General features: G+C 41.5%; 1 protein-coding gene across 15 annotated transcripts in view; it reads right to left on the reverse strand.

Annotated features, from left to right (window-relative positions):
• The window catches only part of Tanc1 (tetratricopeptide repeat, ankyrin repeat and coiled-coil containing 1), a 235,544-nt gene that overhangs the window by 40,457 nt on the left and 172,773 nt on the right, over positions 1–22,314 (reverse strand). For 10 of the 15 annotated variants that reach the window (XM_048345390.1, XM_048345389.1, XM_048345388.1 and 7 more), the window contains 7 exons: positions 18,278–18,541; positions 12,759–12,881; positions 11,268–11,549; positions 9,746–9,897; positions 7,295–7,526; positions 5,578–5,744; positions 2,809–3,416 (listed from right to left, as the gene is read on the reverse strand). In XM_048345390.1, the coding sequence (XP_048201347.1) occupies positions 2,809–3,416; positions 5,578–5,744; positions 7,295–7,526; positions 9,746–9,897; positions 11,268–11,549; positions 12,759–12,881; positions 18,278–18,541 (1,828 nt within the window). The remainder of the gene's footprint in view (positions 1–2,808; positions 3,417–5,577; positions 5,745–7,294; positions 7,527–9,745; positions 9,898–11,267; positions 11,550–12,758; positions 12,882–18,277; positions 18,542–22,314) is intronic. The other 5 variants (XM_048345393.1, XM_048345392.1, XM_048345404.1 and 2 more) reach the window with 3 other exon arrangements.

Raw genomic sequence — 22,314 nt, forward strand, 5'->3', positions numbered from 1 at the left:
AAAACCTGGGAAAGAAAATTACCCCACAAACTCAAACTGCTCAGAACCAAAGCCATCTCTATCCCTCAATACTCCATACCTTCTGTGTCTTACCCTCCTAAGAGCCATTCGTAACGCCTAAGGCATCACACTTTTAAAAGTCACCAGCAACTCCTTCTCAAGTCTATCCACAAGGCCAGTTGTCTCTGGATAGCCAGACCACAAGCCACACTCATCTCTCTTATGACAGCAAGGCTTTTCTTATCCTAAACCTAGTAGAGCAAGTCCTTGCTGCTGTCTGGCAAAGCATCCTCGGAACAGAATCCACTCTCTAGAACCTTCAAACGTTCTCCAGAGATGACAGGCAAAAGGTGATTCTCTACAGCACAACATTCTTCTTGGATCTTCCTATGCTTCCACTCCATGATAAAAACTCCAAACTAGATGTGTTGTTGCCAGCCCGTGGCCTAAGGCACCTTTGACAGCTCCATTTGTCTGCAAGAGCCTTGTTCTATCTATAATATCTCATCCATTTCTTCCTCATTTAATGGCAGAGTGAAAATAGCAATGAAGATTTTTCTTGATTTTGAGTCTCAGTACAATGCTAAAGAATAAATAGATCCAGAAATGGTCATGAGTAGGTCCTAGCATCATGAAGAGATAAAAATATTAGTTGAGTGTAGTGGCTCATGCCTATAATTCTACTCAGGAGGCTGAGATCTGAGGACCATGGTTTAAAGCCAGCCTAGGCAGGAAGGTCTATGACACTCTTATCTCCAATTAATCAGAAAAAAAAAAAAAAGCTGGTGCCAGTGGCTCACGCCTGTGATTCTAGCTACTCAGGAGGCTGAGATCTGAGGATCACAGTTTGAAGCCAGCCTAGGCAGAAAAGTCTCCATGAGACGCTTATCTCCAATTAACCACAGAAAACTAGAAGTGGCACAGTGGCTCGAGTGGTAGAGTGCTAGCCCTGGGCACAAAGAGGCTCAGGGACAATGTTCAGGCCCTGAGTTCAAGCCCCATAACTGACAAAAAACAAAACAAAACAAAACAAAACACCACAAAACACCAGATCTGGAGCTGTGGCTCAAGTGGTAGAATGTAGCCTTGAAATAAAAATCTCAGAGACAGGGGCTGGGAATATGGCCTAGTGGTAGAGTGCTTGCCTCATATACATGAAGCCCTGGGTTCGATTCCTCAGCACCACATATCTAGAAAAAGCCGGAAGTGGCACTGTGGCTCAAGTGGTAGAGTGCTAGCCCTGAGCAAAAAGAAGCCAGGGACAGTGCTCAGGCCTAGAGTTCAGTCCCCAGGACTGGCAAGACAACAACAACAAAACAAAACAAAACAGCACCTCAAAAATAAATAAACAAATGAGTAAATATTTTTTTAAAAATCTCAGAGACAGCAAGTATCCAAGACCTCGGTACAAGCACCAGGACTGGTACAAAAATTTAAAAATATTAGAGACCTATTGAAAGTACACCATCACCTATGAAGTTATTCTTGCCCCAAAAAAAAAAAAACTGAGCAAAAAGAACCAAGCAGGAGGCATTATGATACAAACCTACATTCCTTAAAGTCTCCTAACTTATTTTTATATCTCTATAAATTCAGCAATAGCCTATCTTCCTAGATAACAATCTGACTTTCCCTGGAAAATAATGTGACCTGGCTCCCTATGTCACAGCACATACTTCATCTAGGTATTATAGTCTGACTTAAGTAACCCAAAGTTATAGTTTGTATGTATAGTGACTCACACCCTTAATCCCAGCTACTCAAGAGGCAGAAGCAGTAGCAAGGCCAATCTGGCCTTAAACTCAAACACAAAATAAAACAAAAGGACCCTGACTTCCACCTCTAATACTGAAAACAAACACATCTTGATTCCAGTGTCATTAAAGAAAACAGCTTTAATACAGAATAGCAGCTGGACCTCTGGATCTGTTGGTGTATGTGGACGATGGTGTTTATGAGGCTGGAGAGTGTTTACTTGCCTCTTATTTCCTGTACATCTGATCCAACGCCCACTACAACCCTGAGGGGACAACCTAACAGCTTGCCAGCCCTGTTACCAGAGTAGGGGGCACTCCTGACTCAGACAGCACAGCTGTGCAATAGAGCAAAGATTCAGGGAGAGGCCTAGTCAGGCCGTAGAGGGTTTGAGCATACTCTCATCTGAAGGCACCCACACTCTCCAACTCCCAACCTGTCACTCTAATTGGCACCAGGTCACATGACAGAGGCTTGCCTCCATGTCTTCCTGGGGCTGAAGCAGCCTGGGCAGCAAAGAGAGTCACATCCTGTATGACCCAGTGTGCAACACTAATACACAATGAAGCAGCCAGAATGGACTGCTCGACTCTCCTTTGGGCCTATGAACACCTCTGATCACAGGGACAAGGTACTGCATGATCAACAGTGCTGTGTGTGAGACAGAACCCACCCTGCAGAAGCCCATTGTTCCCTGGCACAGAGAGCACATGTGACCCACATGCGACCTTGTCAAAGTCAGGAGAGATGACAGGCATCTGAGAGAAAACTGGCAGCAAGGAGTTATCTCCAGGCACTGCCCAGCTTCTCTTCCACCCAAACATACCAAGAGTACTGAAATTCTAAAAATCAAAAGAAAGAAGCTTTTGTTTAGAGGTAGAGAAAAATTTCCACTGCCCCTCCTTCTGCCAAAAAGGTCTGAAAACAAAGCAGCAAGACTGAATTATTCATTGTGGGTTGCCTTTCCATTAAAAGCATGGATCACGTTTGAAATCCCTCTCTAAATGGCCCAGGAGACCCCGGCAAAGTGCTGACAGGAAGCGCCTGGCGTACCTGGGCTCGCACAGGAAGGCTGTGCTTTCACCATCTGCTCTCCAGACCAGCCATTCCCTGAAGGATGGGTGGCAGAACATGCGGGTTTTGTCTCGCCTCTTAATGAGAAAGCAGGAGAGGGCATCCATCCTCTGTTGAAAATCTTCCCAGCCTTGCTCTCCTTGGATATGGCCGGCATTAATAGCCTGAAAAATCTGTTCGTCTGTCATGGGGTGGAGGGACGCAAGGGCCACATTTAAAATAGGCAGTGCTCTCTCAAAGGCAGACTGGGTTATGAACTTCATGTTGCACTGCAGCAAGTAGAGCTCAGACAGAGACACGGGCACCACCTTGTAGCTGGCACTCTTGATGACCAGGTGGCCCCTCTGGAAGAGGTCTAGCGTGAGTTTGAGGTACAGGTAGGAACCAAGGCTCCGCAGCACCAAGTGGCTGCTGACTTTCCCGATGAGGGCAGCGTCGGCCTTGCCATTCAGGGAGATGTTGCTGAGGATCTCCTGGCTGCTGTGAACCCTGTGTTGGACATAGGCGTGCAGGTCGCTGTGAATGTCTTTGTTGTCTGGAAAGTCATCTAAGGAGAGCTTGACAAATGGCAGCGAGCTTATGATTTCCTGCAAAAAAAAAAAAAAATCCACAGTGTCACTCCACAGAGATTCCTTTCTTTTTTAAATTTCAGGCAGTATTTTAAGCCAGATTCTCTAGTTTTCTTTCAAGGGGGATTTTCATGGATTACAGGGACTCATTGTTTTGTATTAAAACGTGTAATAGGATAAGGTACAGATAAAAAGCTTATGTGAAAGAAATCCTGATGTGAGATAGGATCAGTAAAGGCTTTCCTAAAGCCCTCATCGAGGAGGACTCAGAGCCAAGTGAGCAGAGGGAGAGCTCCGAGCCGACAGTGGCAACCAGGTCACCTGAACAGAGGGGCGGTGTGACCCTGCAGGTGACCCGATACCCACAATCCTTATACTGTGAAAGTGGTTATATAGCAAGGACAAATACAAGCAACACTGCACATCTAACAATATAGACAGATGCTGAGATAAGAGGTATCTCTCTCTGGGCATCACATCCTGGGGCTGTGCAGCTCTACCAGGCAATCTGAGACTGCCCCCAAGCTGTGTTGCTTGACAGCATGAGGTAAAAAAGCTGTTTGCTTCAGACAGCATGCTGAAGTCATTCTTTAAATGTAAACATAAGTGTGTGTGTGTGTGTGTGTGTGTGTGTGTGTGTAAGTCCTGAGGTTTGAACTCCTGAGTGCTGTCCTTGAGCTTGTGTGTTCAAGGCTAGCATTCTACTACTCAAGCCACAGCTCCAATTCTAGTTTCTTAGTGGGTAAATGTACATAAGGATTTCACAGCCTTTCCTCTCCAGAGTGACTTCAAATTATGAAGGTTTCATCCTGCTGAGTAGCTAGGATTATAGGTGTGAGCCACCAGCACACAGCTAAACTCTTTTTAAGTCAACATTTTTCTTCATTTCTTAAGTCAACTTTTAAACGGAATAATACACTGGTGCACAAATCATAATTGAACAGTGCCATTAATTTTCCCAAAGACAAATATGTACCCAGTAGCCAGAAACTACACCAACACCTCCCAGAAGCCCATGTTCCCCCCCACTTCAAACCTCTCCCGCGTTCCAAAATAAGCATAATCCTAGCCCCTAAGAGCAGAGAGGGATTGTGTCTAATTTTTTTTACCCCTAAACCTCCCATGCTCTAATTTCTGAAGTATTTTAACACATGGCCTTCTTTAATGCAGTAATTTTTGGAGTAAGACACAGTATTATCATCCCATTTTGCATGAAGGTTAACTGAACTTCTGAAACTCAGCCAGGAAGTCTAAAATGGCTGGAAAGTATATGAATCAAATGTCCATAGAAAACAAACATCAGCGTCAACTGAGGTCTAATCCAAGTTTCAATGAGAAAAAAACTATAACCTGACGTCATTTTTAAATAGCTATCATCATTAAAAGGGCAAAAATAAAAATCCAGCTAAATGTCTTTCCTGAAAAGGAACAGTATTAAGGATAAATGGTGAAGATACAATCTTAGAGTTCAAATGAAGAGGAAGATAAAGAAAAAAGATCACACTTTAATTCTGTAAATAGTACAGTGTTGAAGTTTTCTGTCTCAGAGTAAGTCTTAACTTCTTTCTCATCCCTCACTTTTCCCTCCCCTAAAACACCCTAAAAACAAAACAAAAAACACAAAACCCCACATAGCTGGTGTTATAACTTAGTAGAGCATTGCTCTACATGACAATGCACTGGGTTAAATCATCAGTGCTACAAAACAGAATAAAAAACAAGCAAAAAGACCCACTGCAAATGAAAATAACCACTGGACGGAGTAACTTTAAATTAAAGCTATTCTGACTATTCTGGCCAGAAACTATTATTAAATTACTATTATTATTATTAAATAATAAATAATAAATTATTAAATTATTATTACATTAAAGCTACTCTGGCCAGAAACCATAGCCAAAGCACTAAGTCAAGGAAAAGCAGGCAAACCAGGCATGTCACTGGCCATTTCAGAAATGCAGGTGCAACTCAATGTTGACAGGACACTTTCTGACTTGATAAATAGGCCTTGGAGGTCTCAAAGGTCAGAGTATTGTCCATATGAGGCTCTCTGGGCTAATTTTTCAAAGTCCTGACATAGTTCTCAATTCAGCAAAATGGTTTACAACAGTTTAAGTTATTAGTATTGATCACTGTATAAATGGTGACTTGGAAAGAAATTTGAGAATTCTTTTGTTACCTGAAAATTTGTTCTTACAGTCACAATCAACTTCAGCCAGGCAGGAAATTTAGAAATAATTTTGGTAATAAATGAAGAAAGCGTATCTCCATAATCAGGTTTATGAAACTCAGCTTCATTTAAGCCATCTATCAAAATAACGTATTCTTCTTCAGGAATTTTCTGCTCTAAAGGATAAAATCATTTTTTCAAATTAAGAAATTATACAATCCTGTAAGATGGTACTACCCAATGTATTTCAATGCACATTTAAAGTGTCAATAAAAACTAAAAGGTTTACATATGGTAGAAGTCATGATTTTCACAAAGGTATATTTACTATTAAATTTATAATGAAAGCTGGAGTATGAGCCAAAAGAAAACCAATTCTCACATAAAACAGTTTTCAGAAATGTAACACATCACACACATTAGCAGAATCACCATCATGTATATAATACAGTTAGTTCCTTATAAACCATTGTCATGAGGGTGCCCTGTAGCCAAGATAACTAACATGTAGAGCCCAAATCTGGGAAGACAACAGATGCTCACTGGAATGCTTCAGGGGCTACCAGGCAAGAAACACTTGCAGACTCCTACACAAAGGTTCCCTACCTCCCATAAGCCTAAGTCTAGTTTTTTTTTATTCAGTAGTGACAGTCTTCTGCCCAGCAAAAAGAGAAAGGGTGACATATATGTTTCAACTCCTGTCTCTAGTACCTTCTGGCAAAAGTATTATGTCAGGCATGGAGCCTAAAAGGGCTACATGATAGCTTAACATTACAGAGCAACGGAGTGGTGGATGAAAAACCTCAAGGCACTACAGTGTCACTAATAGCTTCTACCTTGTAGAATACTAGGGAGCAAAACTCTCAAATAATAGCCTCTACAATAGGCTTTACATTTATTTCTACTCAGCTGAGGATCTGAAAAAAATGTTGGCTTCCCCATCCCCACTCCCACTTATTCCCCTGCTACCAGGAGTACAAAAACACAGGCAACAGTCATGTGGATAGCTTATAGCTTACAGTTATGGGGAAAGCAGAAGCTATTTGCCTCCCCCAAATATGAGAAACTGTTGGGCTAAAGACAATAAAGAAGCAGGTGCAGACAAAGTCTCTACCTGGGTTTTTAGCCTAAAAGCAGGACATAAATTTGTGAAGATGTCCCCTTATCTATCTCTTCCAGGAAGGACTGAAGTTAATCACTGGAGATAAGTGCACATCTCAATGGCTGGAAACAGAATCAGAAGAATCTAACCTTTAGTTTCCCCATATATTTACCTTTCCACAGTGTCCTGCTTCTGAAAGCCTAAAGCTACCTTCTTTCAGGACTTGTCACTTCTCTAAAATAACTTGAACTTTGTTGAAAATCCTTTAAAAGCTAGAGCTTGAAAGCCTTACTTTGAGTTACCCTTATGCTGAGGTTTCTTGCATGAATATACTGCAGGAGGTAACTAACTTATCTTTCTCCTGGTAACATATCTACTTTTGGTTCATTTCACACCTTCAGAGAACAGGGAGAGCACCCCCTCTCCCCTAGAGTCATAAGTAGCTTCTTAAGAACTGTTACACTGTATAGTTGTTCTGACTAGAGATGTTACACTGAAAACTATTCCATCAAGGATATGGAAGGACCAGGTGTGCATTGACTCATCTGTCTCCTCTCCCTGAGGACCACCGGGACATCCTGTACTGCTACTGGGGAAGAGGTTGGGGAACTTCCTGGGACATACCATTTCTCAGGCTGGTGAGTGGCTCCAGCACTCCCCTCTTGAAAGCAGCCACGGGGTCCTGCACACAGGATCGAAGGCTGAGCATGCTCTGCAGATGAGGCTCTTTGATCAGGAGGTCTCTGTAGGCGGCCAGCTGATGGGACCGGCAGAGCAAAGCCGAGATACTGTGCACAAACTCTGGCACCAGGCACGTGTATGTGTTGTCAGCTTGGCAGTAGTGGTAGGCCACCACCTACAGGGGAAAGGGCCATCAGCATCATCCCATCCTCTCTACAGCTCCCTCCATGACCTCAAACAAGAACACCACTACCCCTTCCCAGAGAGAACAGGATGTGTTACTCCTATTCACTCAGATTGAGTCTAGTTGGCTTAACTGGTTTGTCTCATCTTTTCTTCAATCCTGTGGTTTCCTAAGCTCTCTGTAAACCTTTAACTGCTGCCACAAATCCATCTTGATTAGCACAAAATTTGGTACAATTTACTTTGCACTGACTTTGAATTAGAAGTTAATTCATAAAACCTAAAGCCCAGCCTGTGTGAGAGCAGTCTTCAGTAAACCCAGTGCTCCCCAAAATGGCCATCTGTCTTCAGCTCTTTTCTCAGAAGCACATGATCCAGTGGATATCAAATTTGAGCCAGAAGTTGCAGTTCTCATGCCTCTGCCTCTCACCACACCTAGTTCTTCAAGACACACGGTAGAGAAGCACAAAAAGGACAATAATGGAGGAAATTAGCAATTACCAGGTGTCTGCTTATCCTGTGAAGTACACAAGTGTGCGAGGGAGAGGAGGAGAGGTTGCCCAGCTACCAGAAGAGAAGGAGTCGTCTCTTTGTTAAGGCAGAGTTGCAATGGCAGCAAGTTACCTATTAGAGATTCCTCCCCAGCAAAGAAAGAGCTCTACATTGTACAGAAGTTGTTGTTTTTTTAAAATCCTATATATTGCCAAATGAGGAAGAAAGAATGAATATATGAAGGGAAGTGAAGAAGGCCACACACTTGTGTGAATATATGTTTTTCCTTCTTTTTTTCCAGCAGAATCTGAGTCACCACTATCCTACTCAACTCTGCAAACCTTACAGTTAGCTGGACAAACCCTACTAGCTACAGTGCACAGGGCCACTGACACAGGTTAGTGTCAAGGAGACAAGGACAGCCCAAGATCTGGGATAATACCCCAGGAATGCACTCTAAGAAGGCAAGGAGCAGAGGAGATACAGAAAGGCTTTTCTCAAGCAAACTTGGAACCACCATGGGTATTACAATTAATACTACATCGATCATCTGTACTTAGAGGACTGCTGATTGGCATTCATCTCTCACCTGGACAGAGGTTAGCAGGTACTTACACAGGGACCCCAGTAAGCTTGTGGAACCCATCACAAGATGTTTGGTTCCACAGTCTTGCATAATCTTTAACAAAAGCAGCTTAGCAACCCAACAGTAGGGAATGAAATCAGTCTGTAGCCACAGACAGTTCTTTTGTTTTCAAGAATGTGAGTTTAAATTACACAACATATTTATGGCACAATACAGTTCACTAATTTTTTTTCCTTCCAATGTGTATGTTCACACATCCTGGATCTCCAATGTAAGTTGTATAAAAGTCATGAGCACAAAGCCTTGAGAAACCAACACAGCAGAGGCAGCTTTGGAGTCAGTGCCACAACCCCCACAGCAGACTTCCCAATCATGATCAGGGAGTGTTCAGCACCAGCTGCATCAGGGCTGACAGGGCCAACTGCGCAGTTATTGTCTGGGAAAGAAAGGAGAGGGGCAGGGGTCTGATGCCTGGCGGCATGCCTTTCAGTTCTCCTATACTGTTCTTACCCCTGGAGTCCTCACAGGGTACTCCTTATTATTGCCATCTCTCGTGGTCCTCCAGCTCCTGGAATTCACAATGCTACTGCCAGAGAAGGCTGGCTCAGGCAGCTCACCAAGGTATGAGATGGGACCACTTGAATTCAAGAAGGCAGTTTAGGAACCAGTGAAGGATGAGAAGGGGAAGGAAAGTTCCAGCAACTCTTTGATGACCATGCATCAAGGAGGGAAAATCTGTTAGATGTCTCATATGACTTCCCAACAAACCTGACAGGAGAGAAGGATGTAGGGACCACAGGCTCCAGGAAGCAGAACACAGTGGAGTCTAGAGGCTCATGGTCCCCTGCTCACATGCTGAATTCAAGTACGTCCACTTGAAAGGATGGATTTGGTGTGAAGACACAGGATTCTTTTGCTGCTTTTGGAAACTATTTCGACTTGCTGTTGCAGATAGACAAAAATCTATTGCCACTGTCTTTATTTTCATTAGTACATTTTATTTGTAGTACTCTGGCAATTTTTTTTTTTATCAGCAGTTGTTTCTCTTTTAAGCTCCCTATTCCAAACGTACTTCTCAAAACAAAATAAGCAAATTTCTTTCTAACTGGAAGGCTCCCCAAACAAAAGTTTACCTTAGAAGCAAGGGATTTCACTGCATCCTCTCTTGGCCTCAGGCTTTCAGGAGTGTTAGATCCTACAGCTGTTTTTGCTGTGTTGAGACCACTTGAGGAAGAACTTGGTGAGAGCAGTGGAGTGAAAGGAAGGTCCTGGGTGAGATCTGACGCTAGAGAAGAGATCCACAGCATTATAGCATCAGCATACAGGTATGACGAGATATGTAATACATTTCTAAGGGGTAGTCCCAAGAGTACTTTAGTAAGTAAGGAATGAACATGGCTCCACAGGAGAGTCCAAATGATCACACTAGTCCTTACCCCAGCTCCCTATCACCCAGTTCTTTCCCTGGAGAATGGCAGTCCCTTGTTTCTTTTATTTAAAAAAATTTCTAGGGCTGGGGATATGGCCTAGTGGCAAGAGTGCTCGCCTCGTATACAGGAGGTCCTAGGTTCAATTCCAGCACCACATATACAGAAAATGGCCAGAAGTGGCGCTGTGGCTCAAGTGGCAGAGTGCTAGCCTTGAGCAAAAAGAAGCCAGGGACAGTGCTCAGGCCCTGAGTCCAAACCCAGGACTGGCCAAAAAAACAAAACAAAACAAAACAAAAAAATTTCTAGGCCAGCTACGGGTGGCTCACACTGTAATCCTAGCTATTCTGGGGACTGAGATCTGAGGATCACGGTTCAAAGCTGGCTGCTGCAGACGAATAATAGAGACTCTTATCTCCAACTAACCAGCAAAAAGTGGGAAGCAGAAGTATGGCTCAAGTTGTAGTGTGCCAGCCAAGAGCAAAAAGCTAAGTGAGAACATGAGACCTTGTACTGGCACAACACCAACGAAAGTAGTAACAATCCCCAAACCAACAAAAGAAAATGCTTTTCTGATTTAAAAAAGACTCTTAGATGGCTCCTTGTTCTTACAGAGAAAGTTTCTTTGGCTTTACTACATATATGATAATCAATAACACTCGAAATGATTCACGCCTAGGATCCCAGCACTCAGGAAGCTGAGGTAGTGAGTTCAATACCCTATCTCAAAAAAGTGAATATTTTGTTTACTCTATCTCATGCCTGGCTTAGTCTTTATAATTTTAGTAAAACCAATATAGATGACAAACAGTATGAGGAACAGAAGACAAAATAGTTCTATATGGGAAGAAAAAAAAGGGAGGGAGAGACAACCCCCCACACGCAAAAAAAAAAAAAATTGTCTTACACTCCATCTGGTTTATTCTTCCAGAAACCCAACTTCTTTGTTTTAGGAGCAAAACTTCCCCCAGGACACTCGGAGGCCTCTCTGACCCATATGTGCCTGAATAAGGTCAGGTGGGCATGAGGGAAGGCTGTCCTCACCCCAGATTGTGGCAAATACAAACCTGGCAGATGGGAGCATTCAGAGCCTTCACTTCACACATGACTGCAAATCTGATATAGGAGCTGGAACTTAGGGAATGCAGTAATTCATGTCTACCCAAACAGCAATTTCCTCCATCTATCATCTCTCATATGCTAAATGAATACTTAAACACAGACGTACTTTTAGGTGATGAACTAGGACTGTTGGATGCAATTTGCCTCATGCGGCTTCCATGACAGCTGAGGGCCACCAACTTGGAAATGATGGCTGTCTTCCCAAATCCCACATTTCCAACAACAACTGCTCCTCTATTTTCTGGCAGTTCTGTATTCCCCAAGTTTTCTTCTATTTGGTGAAAGAGCCAATCCCTTCCAACAAACACAGAGTCTGTTGTGATACTCGGCACTTCAAACAGCAGAGGCTTCAGCAAAATGTCTTGGGGCTTGTAGGGAGCAAATCGTGCTTTAAGAAAGAAGCCATTTTAGAAGCGTGTCAATGTTATACACTTAAATTAAAAATACCAGTCAGTATTTTGAATGTGGTCCTATGAATATTTCTGTAATATCATGTTTATCTGCTAGTGATTCCAGAATGTATCTTATCACAATGATTTTGTGGTCCTTTCATGACTTTTAAGTTGTTCTCATGACTCAAGGCAGACACAGAAAGAACGCAATACGGGGTTTATCTGAAACTGTGTTGAAGACATATTTCTCCCATCCCTTGCATGAGTAAGATGCAATCACATTTTTGTGGACCCAGGGGCAATGGTACTTTGCTCACATGATGAGGTACCCACATTTATATGTTTCAGGCAGACAAAGGATGTGACTGACATGGTCCCAAGTACTAAAACAAAACTAATCCTCTGTTACAAGTAGCAAATATCTAATAAGTAACAAACAAAATTAGTTTTCAATGCCAGAAGCAACTTAAACCACCTATTTTAAGAAAGAAGTACAAAATTAGTAAGGATTGCTTCATAGCATATTTTTATGTTTCCATAATATAAAATATGTTATATAAATATTAAATATATGAACAATATGTTTCAATACAATTATATGTTTATATAAATATTTTATAAATATAAAGTATATATTATATACAATAAACTCCTTTGTACAACTACTTAAAAAAGGCTTAAGAATAAAGATCAACTAAAAATAATTATATAAATGTATTATATGTTACATATCTTCATATAAAATATATAAAATACATAATATGTATCCATACATTTTCTATTTACACAAAATATATATTTATAATATATTACATTTATAATAATATCTATTATATATGGAAATATATTTTTAATTTTTGTGCCAATACTGGGGCTTAACCTCAGCTGGTGCCCTACCACTTGAGCCATGCCACCAGTCCAGCATTTTTCTGGTTAATTGGAGACAGAGTCTCTTGGACATTTCTGGCCAGGGTGGTCTTGAACAAATACCTCCAGGTCCCAGATTTCTAAGGATCTTGTATTCCAGGCATGAGCCACCAGTATCCGAGAGATACTTTTTTGTTTTTCTTTTTAAAGCATGATGGGACTTCCTACCATGTATATTAAAAATAGCATTGTTTTCCCAGCTGGTTATTAGAAATGCTCAATGTTTCATGAACAAGCTTATCAAACCCAGTAAGACAGCAAGTGCAAAATATAGATACCTTTAACTTCCTGTGCCCTACCTCCAGCCGTACTGTGCCATGGTAACCGAATTGATGTCCGGAGAGGAGCATTTCTCTGCCCATCTAAATAACTCAGGTCTTCCAATTTCGTAGAGCTTGTTGCTGTAATATAAAAGTGTACTTTAATGTCATAAGGAAATTACTGTAAGTTATAAATTGCTAAGGTATTCAGTTCAGGCTCTCAATAAAATTTACTTTAAGATATTTGTTTGCTCCAATTTATTTTTCTAGAAATACTGTTGAAAAACAGTGTTTAAAAAGAAACCCAAGAGGTACTCATACTTAAAACCAAATTATGTTCACATAGTCGACAGAATCCTCCCCTATTCCTGGAAAAAGGCAGATATCACCATAATTTCTTCCTTTCTTCTTTTTTTTTAATGAAAAGATCTAACATTCCTAACATTCAAGTGTTACATAGGCAAGTTCCAGTACTTACTGCAAACACATGGCCTGGACCCAGTATCTTCCCTAAAACTCTGCAAATGTTCTGTGGTGTGGAATTCCAACATTGCTAATGAAATGAGCAGACAGATCCTGCATGCGCAATTCCACAGCACTCAGAGCCCTATAGTCAGCCCTTGCCAGTTACAAAAAAAGCCTCACTTCCTTAAACCCTAAATTTCACACATACAAATTCTATTGGCTTTTACTATGCTATACTGGTGTGTATGTTATTTCTTTAAATTCTAAAAATAAGTAACCATGCCTACTTCTGATTAAATCTGAGAATCATAGCACATAGTTAAGAAACAGTAAGGATTATTCACACATGTACACAAGTTAGATTACAAAAATAACTACTGTGAATAACTTTGCTGAGTGTCAGCAAACCATAGCAACAAATACATATCCATACTTGTGCCATAAACATCTATTTACATTCTATATCAAAATTAGGAATTCTAAATAAAATTAGTCAAATTGGTTTATGGATTAAATAATCCAACATAGAGTTCTGCTAATCTTATACATATGAATATTTTCCAGGACAATAAAACACACATTGTTCAAGGGAAAATGAAGAAGCATAAGGAGTTGTATCCCAAAGGTTAAGTCTTCTAAGGACTTGTGAAGTCATTAGCATGACCTGGATGCAACACAAGTTGAGTTGGGCCATCTATCTTCTGAAAACTCTCTGGCTACCCCACAGGCTCAGTCAGACCCAGTGTCAGCAGCGCCCAACATCATCTGTCCTAAGCCTTTCCTACTTCCACAAGCTTTCCATCTTTCCTTCTTCATGTCCATACCACTCCCATTCTGTGAGCTGACAGGCATATAGGTAGGGGAGCACCAAGCTTGACTCAGGAATGCCCCATCCCCTCTTGCTGAATCCTCAAAAGGCAATCAAGTTTCCTTACCTTCCCAGGGAGCAGAGAAGTACCTGAAACTGTGTCTTTTTTTTTTTTTTTTTAATGGCCAGTCCTGGGCCTTGGACTCAGGGCCTGAGCACCATCCCTGGCTTCTTCCCGCTCAAGGCTAGCACTCTGCCACCTGAGCCATAGCGCCCCTTCTGGCCGTTTTCCATATATGTGGTGCTGGGGAATCAAACCGAGAGCTTCATGTGTAGGAGGCAAGCACTCTTGCCACTAGGCCATATTCCCAGCCCCTGAAACTGTGTCTTAATGAGAGTGTATTTATGCTTTCTGCATCATTCCATGTCTACCCACAGCCTGAAGACACACTGTGCACGCATTCAAATGAATACCATGCCCATAGCCAAGGACCACAAAAATCTCTCCCATTAGAAAGAGTCAGTTAATTCCTTATGCAGCAGAAAATAGACCTAATGTAAGTTAAAGAAATAGCAGCCTGGAGCATCTCTCTAGTCCGTTCATAACTGGGGAGAATAAAATCTCCCAGAGGAGCAACAGGACCACCCATTCCTCTCCCTGCCCCCATGTCTCCAAGCTCACTACAAAACACAGCTTGCAACACGTTTTGCAGGCTCCTGCTACATGCCTCATAGTGAATTCACCCACAGTGGTTCAGACATAAGGTGCCATCATAGTTATAAACATAAATTCATTTTACAGCCTCAACAGCGTAGACATCCCACATGCCACTTCAGCTTGAGTTACAACGACACACAGATTCTCAAAGGGCTTTCTATTCCCCACTTTCAAACAAAGAACTGCAAAAAAGCCCTAGTCTGGGGCTGGGAATGTGGCTTAATGGTAGAGTGCTTGCCCTGGGTTCGACTCCTCAGCACCACATAAAAAGAAAAAACCAGAAGTGGCACTGTGGCTCAAGTGGTAGAGTGCTAGCCATGAGCAAAAAGAGGTCAGGGACAGTGCTCAGGCCCTAAGCCCAAGCCCCAGGACTAGCAAAAAAAAAAAAAAAAAAAAAAAGCCCTAGTCTGATTTGGATGCAAGTGATGGTGAGATTTCAAGTTGCCTCTGTTTTCAGATTTCCAGCGATCAGAGCATTACCTCCAAACTATGCAGCAAAGTAGCTGAACTGTCTGTTGATTTTCTGATTTGGTTCCACTGCTGATTCATTCTCTACTTCAAACATTATAAAGCAGAACTGAAAGTCAGGACTTCAAGTGACCGGCTGAAGCTACCTCTGTTTTCTGAAGCATTTTCAAAGCCACAGAGACACCCAATAACAAAAGTGCAGTGACACTCGAGGAACTTAGCAATGAGCCCCGTGTTCCCACCTATCACAACAGGTGACGAAGACCAACCATTCTGCTTAAAGTAGAGCCTCACACACTACCAATGTGAGAGTCAGATTTAGATTCAGTATAAACAATAAAGGCTTTCAAGGCCTAAAAATCATAAATAAAGCAATTTCACACACAGCAATGAATCTACTACTAACTAACTTTGTGCATTTGCATACACAGATGCTGTGTCTAACATGGGAGAGAAGCATATTTCATGATGCTGCAGGAAAAGTTTGTTGTCACTGTTGTTTGAGGGGTGGGGTGTTGAGTCCTCTAAGCTAAACAAGGAGTACTATGTGCAAGTAAGTCATGAAATAGCCTACTAAACAGAAATGCCAGTAAGTCCAGAGCACTTACCAGTTAGTGTTTCAAGAAACTCAGAACTAAGTTGGTAATTGTGTTTTGTTGATTTCCTGGAGAACTAAACACAGTATTCTATGATCCACTCAGAAAATATTTCAAGAGAAAATAAAAAAGTGGTCAAAAATAGAACCTATTGCTCAACTTGTAGATTAGCCAAGATCTAATTTAAAAGGCTCTTTTTAAAAAAGGAAAAGTGTCTATGTCATCTACTTTGACGTGATTTGAAACTACAAAGCCAATCCTACTAACAAATACCTTTACAAAGAACATCTTTGTGGAGAGAGACAATTTCCAAATGCAGCCAACTTACTTTTTATAAGGTTTGATAAAAAAAATGCTCACCATATTGCATAGTTAATAGATAACCAATGACTGAAAGCTGGAACACTTAGGAACTAATTTTGTACTTTCACCAGGGGCAGGTTCAAACACATACATGAGTGTGTGCACATACACAGTATGCACAAGTGCATGTGTGCATGCCAAACGGGCCTGTTATCACAAGCCAATCCTACTCTATTCCCATGGAACCACCTTTCCTATTCAGTAGCAATTTTTATTTATATAGATTTGAGCATGCTAATACTTCCAAGAGATTTCAGTATAATGTGCTTCACATTTTATTTCAGTCCTAAAATGTGCAACAGTCTGCCTTCTGGTTACCAAACAGTGCTGTGGTAATTCACATAATGGAATCTTATTCTTTCCTGTGACCTTTGATACAACTTACTATTCCCTGAAGTAAGAGGTTCAGCTTCAGCAGCAGGAAGTTATTTACCAGATTCCTAGCTTGCTAACAGATGGGCACTTGCCTATTTACTTTCAAACTATGCACATCATTTTAAAAAAGTATATCAAGCAGGAGAAATGATCAAATCTATTAGGCCAGGTAGTCTCTGTTGAAACCTTGAGCCTCCTATTCCACAGGAGGTCTAGCTCGTGGGCACAGAGAATGAAGGCACACAGCAGAGATCAGAGCTCTGCTCCATGAATTATGGCAGTCTACTGGAAAGGCTCAGCTCACACCCACTGTCACTTCACACGGCAGGAGAACATATAAAAGGGATATCCAGCAGGAAAAAATAAACCCAAATGGGGTACTTTCAACACCGCTAAAAGTAACGTCTTAATGTGTTTCCTAATTTTAGAACAGATTTGAATATGTTGAGAACAAACTTGCTATTTTCTTGAAGAAAATAAAGCTGTCAAGTTCTGGGACAATATGAGTGACCCATTCATCCTAAATACATATAAATACAACCTAAAACCACTTGAGTGCGATGTATTATGTTCAAGGGGTGGGATGGCAGTGGGAAGATACAAAAGCTTCTGGAAGCACCATCAGTCAGTACATGTAATGCTCTCTAGTGCTTCTCTCTGGCGGACATGCCAAATCCCTCTTCTGGAACAAGGCCATTTTGCTTCCTTTGAAAGTGAATTAGAGTTTACCTCAGAACTTTTCCATTAAGGCCATTTATTTACCAGCTGCTTCAGAGTTCCATCTTAAAAAACACCCAACAACAACCAGAATGACCTAGCACATCCCACAGGAGCAGTATAAATTACAGAAAAATCCTTTGATGTAAGAAGGGAGAATTTGGGTCCATGTATTAGTAGAGGATGTTTTAAGTGCTATGCTGGAAACAAAGAATTACCATGACAAGTTCCTCTTCTAACTTTAGTCCAACAGCACTGAGCGCAGCAAAAAGTGGAAGACCTTCAAAAGCAGGAGTTCCTCTCCTCACACACAAGACTCCTCTCGTTGCCTGACAACCAGTCCAAGTTCAACAACCGATCCACACTGCCACCTGTGGTCTCTCTTCCTTTTTCCCAGCTACTACATCTCTCTCTCTCTCTCTCTCTCTCTCTCTCTCTCTCTCTCTCTCTCTTCTGTATATGCTTTAAACCCTGTGCTCCACTGTGACTGAATTATGCAGAAACATCTGACTTCCTATCTATATGACAGGCTTCGATAATACAAACGAAAGCTTTAAAGTTAGATTCAAAATTCTCTGCGCTGATAGTAACACCTTCACTTTAAATAATTCCTTTACCAAGATGAAATAAGAAGTCATACATTTACTGAAGCTTAAAATAACAGACACCAAGAGTAGAATTTTTGAGCTTTCTTCCCTTATATACAATGAGCCAAATCATCCAAAAAATAGATTTAAAGAATTCCAGAGTAAAGTGCCAGGGGAAGGGTGATACTGTCCAAAAAGAAATGTACTCTCTTCCTGAATTATGTTATTGTAACCCGTCTGCACACCAACTTTATAACAATAAAACTTTTTCTTAAAGAAAAATAACTCTAGAGTGAAAGGGTCCTGAACTGAAGCCTAGGAAAAAGATCACAAAACTGACTGGTGTCTGGATTGGATTCCTATTAGAAGACAGTGCACAGAGGACTCCTCAGGCTCGGACAGAACCCTTATAACCCTTCCAGGGAGATTCATGGCCTTACCTGCAACTGAGTTGGGCCGTGGCATTATTAGCGAGCTGGAGCTCTGAGAATAAGGGACGGGACCATCTCCAGCTGAGGATTCTGCCTTGGGCAGCACGCTGTCCGCTGACCCAGTGGTCTCCTCTTCTGCCACGGGGGAGCAGTTATCTGCCCTGCGGTCATGAAGCACTCCCTTCTGAACCCCTAACCTTAGGCTTCCATCTTTATTCCATTCCAAACTGGAGCCACTCCGGTCATCATTTTCGGATGAACTTGTAATTGTGGCTGAAATGAGAGATCAAAATACTTTGAAGGAGACCAGGCATAGCTGGAGTGGTTGAAAGTGAAAACACACACACCATCCCCTCCCCAGGATCAATGGAAAGTTTTCCAGTCCATACAGATTTTTATCAAAGTATGTTTCATACCATGTATTTTGGTGTATTCAAAGAATGTTGCTTATCAGGGGAAATACACTGCAAAATCACTCTACAGGAAAAGATTCAGAAAGATAAAGAAAAAGCTATCTAGAGGTATTGGAGGTTGAACAGCAAATTTATGTAATGTGGACAATGATGTATCCCATCTTTACCCACGATGAATTGCTCCTCACATTAAATCCTTTTGAGTCTTTAAATATCCTACCAAAATGAATATTTGTTGGTGGGGGTCTGGAGGTAGAATAGGCAAAATATAAGTTAATATAGAAATATATGTAGTAACAAAAGTACATTTACAAAATCAAGGAGAGAATCAGATCCTAAAAAATATAACACTTGTTCAGCCTGGCCTAGAGATATCAACTTATTTCTTTCAGGGTCTCAGAATGGAATAAAAAAATTCTCTTTCTGGAAAGTACAGGGAATGTACTACCACAGTTACAGAATTAAAAGTTTAAGCTCTTAGAAAAAAGAAGCAAACAGAGAGAAGGGGGGGGGGCACCCACAATGCTAAAATAAACCTTTTATAAGCATCTTAGAGAGAGCCCAGAAGTATGATTTTAAAAAAGCACAATACTCACCCTATGTAGCTTCTACAGACAACCACTCCTAACATACAGACCCTGGGCTGCATGGGATGCTCAGGGTCACGCCCGTGTCCCAACTGTTGACCTTATGCAAGCTTGTGTCCTGAAGGGCAGGGGTTGTATCTACTGATGCTCTGTTTGGATTCCAAGCAGCCCAGGTCTCTGACTGTGAGCCTGGCAAATGGGAGAGTGCCTGGCCAAAGTGCACTCAGACTCAGCTGCCTTAAGGGAGCAGCTCCATCTACTCAAAATAAAGAGCATACTACATCAGCAAACAGGTCAATTAGCTCCAAGAGAGTCAGTTATTTAGGATCAAAGGGTCTGAGGGGCCCCTTTTTATTGTTAGAATGCTTCTTAAGGTTTGAAAGTAAAGACAAAACAATGTCCTTGTTGTGGCCACACCACAGGACATCCTGTCACAATTCCAAGATGGTCCTTACTGCTGCAACCTAGACTTAACTGCCCTCTGCTCTCCTCCCTCATTGAATTTAAAAACAAAACAAAACAAAAACACAACCTTCCTATACATGGAAGCTCCCAGAGTATTTATGGCAAACAGAGCCTTTCCTTTTCTGGACAGTAAAGCACCTGGTACACAGTAAGTACTCAATAAATGTCTGATTATTGAATGAAAAAGCAAATGAACAAACTCCAATTGCACTTGGGATCAAAGACACCACACTTTAGCAACCTCACTGTTCTCTGGTCAAGACAGTTGGCATTATATCTCTACTAATATGCAAGCTGGTATGGGATGGGGTCTGCCTCACCTTCAGGAAGTACATCACTTCTGAATGTTCTAACAGTAACAAACCATGCCTCCTGCTCTCTGAAATTAAGTGCAGCCGTCATTGTGTTTCTAGTGGGCCATGCATGAGTATAACAAGTATGTCTCTTCCCACTGTAAAAATGGTGAGGGTAGTGGGAAGAGCCAGCAACTAACATTAAAGATTTACTATATGCCAGAAATTGTGTTAATGCTTTACAGAAATGGTTTAAAACTTTATTAGAGTATATTGCTTATTTATGGTAATTAATTATTAATAGTAACTTAAATAAGTTGAAAACATGGTTAAGTTCAGTGCTTGGACCTCTGCATGCTTTTCTGAGACATACTGAAAATATCCAAAAGGGAAAAGTTCCAAACTGGGGGATCAGGGTGACTTTTCTTGGTTTTATTGCTATGGCTCTTTTATTTGAGGGGACCTAATCTTAAGTAAAAAAAAAAAAAAAAATTGGAAATGACAGTTTTCCTTATTTGCTCTCCCTAGGTGCTACACAGTCTAGACTAATGAAAGCTTACTACTCCTGAAAGGAGCCTCCTACTTTCAGGGAGGAAACAGGGATTTGAACTGCCTCACTTCTTGGTAAAAATGACAGCACAGATGGCTGTATGGTCCTCGGGAAATGGCTGGGGACAGCAGGGAAAGCCTGAGTGGGGTTCCAGGAGTGCAGGACAGGTGGAAGGTCCAATTCTCACCATGAAGCAAAGGCCCCACATATTGCCCAGGATGTGCTGGTGAAAATCTCCAGTCTTGGCAGTGAGAGAAAGAAAAGTGGGTGTGGAGGAAGGTCCTGAGTTGTAGGGATAGGAATGGGAAAAAGAATTACCATATAGGGTAGCCATTTCAAATGAAGAGTATCACAAGCTCAATGTTTATTCGAAGATTTCACTGAGGAAGATGAGGCAGCCCATCCCTGTTGGGAAGTTCACATCAGAGAGGCCATCCACCATTCACACCAAGCCACAGGGCTACTGGGAGGCAAGAGGCTCAGAAACAGCATGGAGACTGTCCGTTCCACAAAGGCTCTCTGTGGGTGCAATTCCAGGTAGAGCCCACACAGCTTAAAGCCAACGCGGTGAACTTTCATCTTAACCCAGTTTCTCTCTAAGCCCAAAGCTGATCAGTGAGGAAGATTAATGCTGGGTTCCTAGCACACTAAATAGGGAAGTTCCAACCTCTTATAATAAAATCAAGCTATTCAAAAATATCTTTCTTGGTGGCACAGAATTATAAGCTTCTAATTAATCTAGAGTAACACAGTCACTTTGAAGAATTTGCCTGCGCATACATATGTGTGTTTGTATACAAATATTCTCCTTTTTGTTATTGTAAAGGTGATATACAAAGAGGTTACACTTACATAAGTCAGGTAATGAATACATTTCTTTTTGAATAGTGTCACCCCTTCCCCTGCTTTCTCCAAGTTTTTCCCGTCTGTTCCCCACCCCACAAGCTGCATAGTTCATTTTCAACATAGTGTGTAATGAATGTGGACTTTAAAAAAATCCAAAAAGTGGTATTTTATACCTTCTAAACTCTGAATATGTTTTAAAGTTCCCTAGCAACACAATTTTAAAAAATGCTTTATTCCTACAAATTAACAGAGGTGCCAGCTTTTGTCAGTTAAGGCTTGTCACAGTCACCTAGACTGGGTCTTAACTACTCTTCAAATTCTGTAACATGAGGGCTTTGCTGGCCTTATGTTTCATGCTGCTGTTAAACTGGGCTTGGTGCCACTCATTGATTCACTCATACTACTTCTCACTCTATGAACCTAGTTTGAAAATTCTGATAGCCCTGGAGACTGTAATCTGCCTCTGTACTAACAGTATATATAAGCAGATCTGCTAGTGCACAGGGCTCAAAGATGGCCAATGTAATTTTTTGAGGTATCAAGACACACACACATAATCACCACCATGCTGACAGCCACCCACACATCTTCCTAGACATGGACACTAACCAGGGAGATTGGTGGCACATGGTTAGTGGCATATCCAACACCAGTTAGCTATCATTGCACACACAGAGAGTTTGTGAAGCCCCTTTGCTTGCAAAGGCACTACACATAACAGGAGCACTGTAAGTAAGTATCTATGGCTAAAAAAAATAGTTTCTTTTTTTTTTTTTTTTTTGGCCAGTCCTGGGGCTTGGACTCAGGGCCTGAGCACTGTCCCTGGCTTCTTTTTGCTCAAGGCTAAAACTGCCACTTGAGCCACAGTGCCACTTCTGGCCATTTTCTGTAT

The sequence above is a fragment of the Perognathus longimembris genome, chromosome 4 (assembly GCF_023159225.1).
Source record: "Perognathus longimembris pacificus isolate PPM17 chromosome 4, ASM2315922v1, whole genome shotgun sequence".
Lineage (NCBI taxonomy): Eukaryota > Metazoa > Chordata > Mammalia > Rodentia > Heteromyidae > Perognathus > Perognathus longimembris.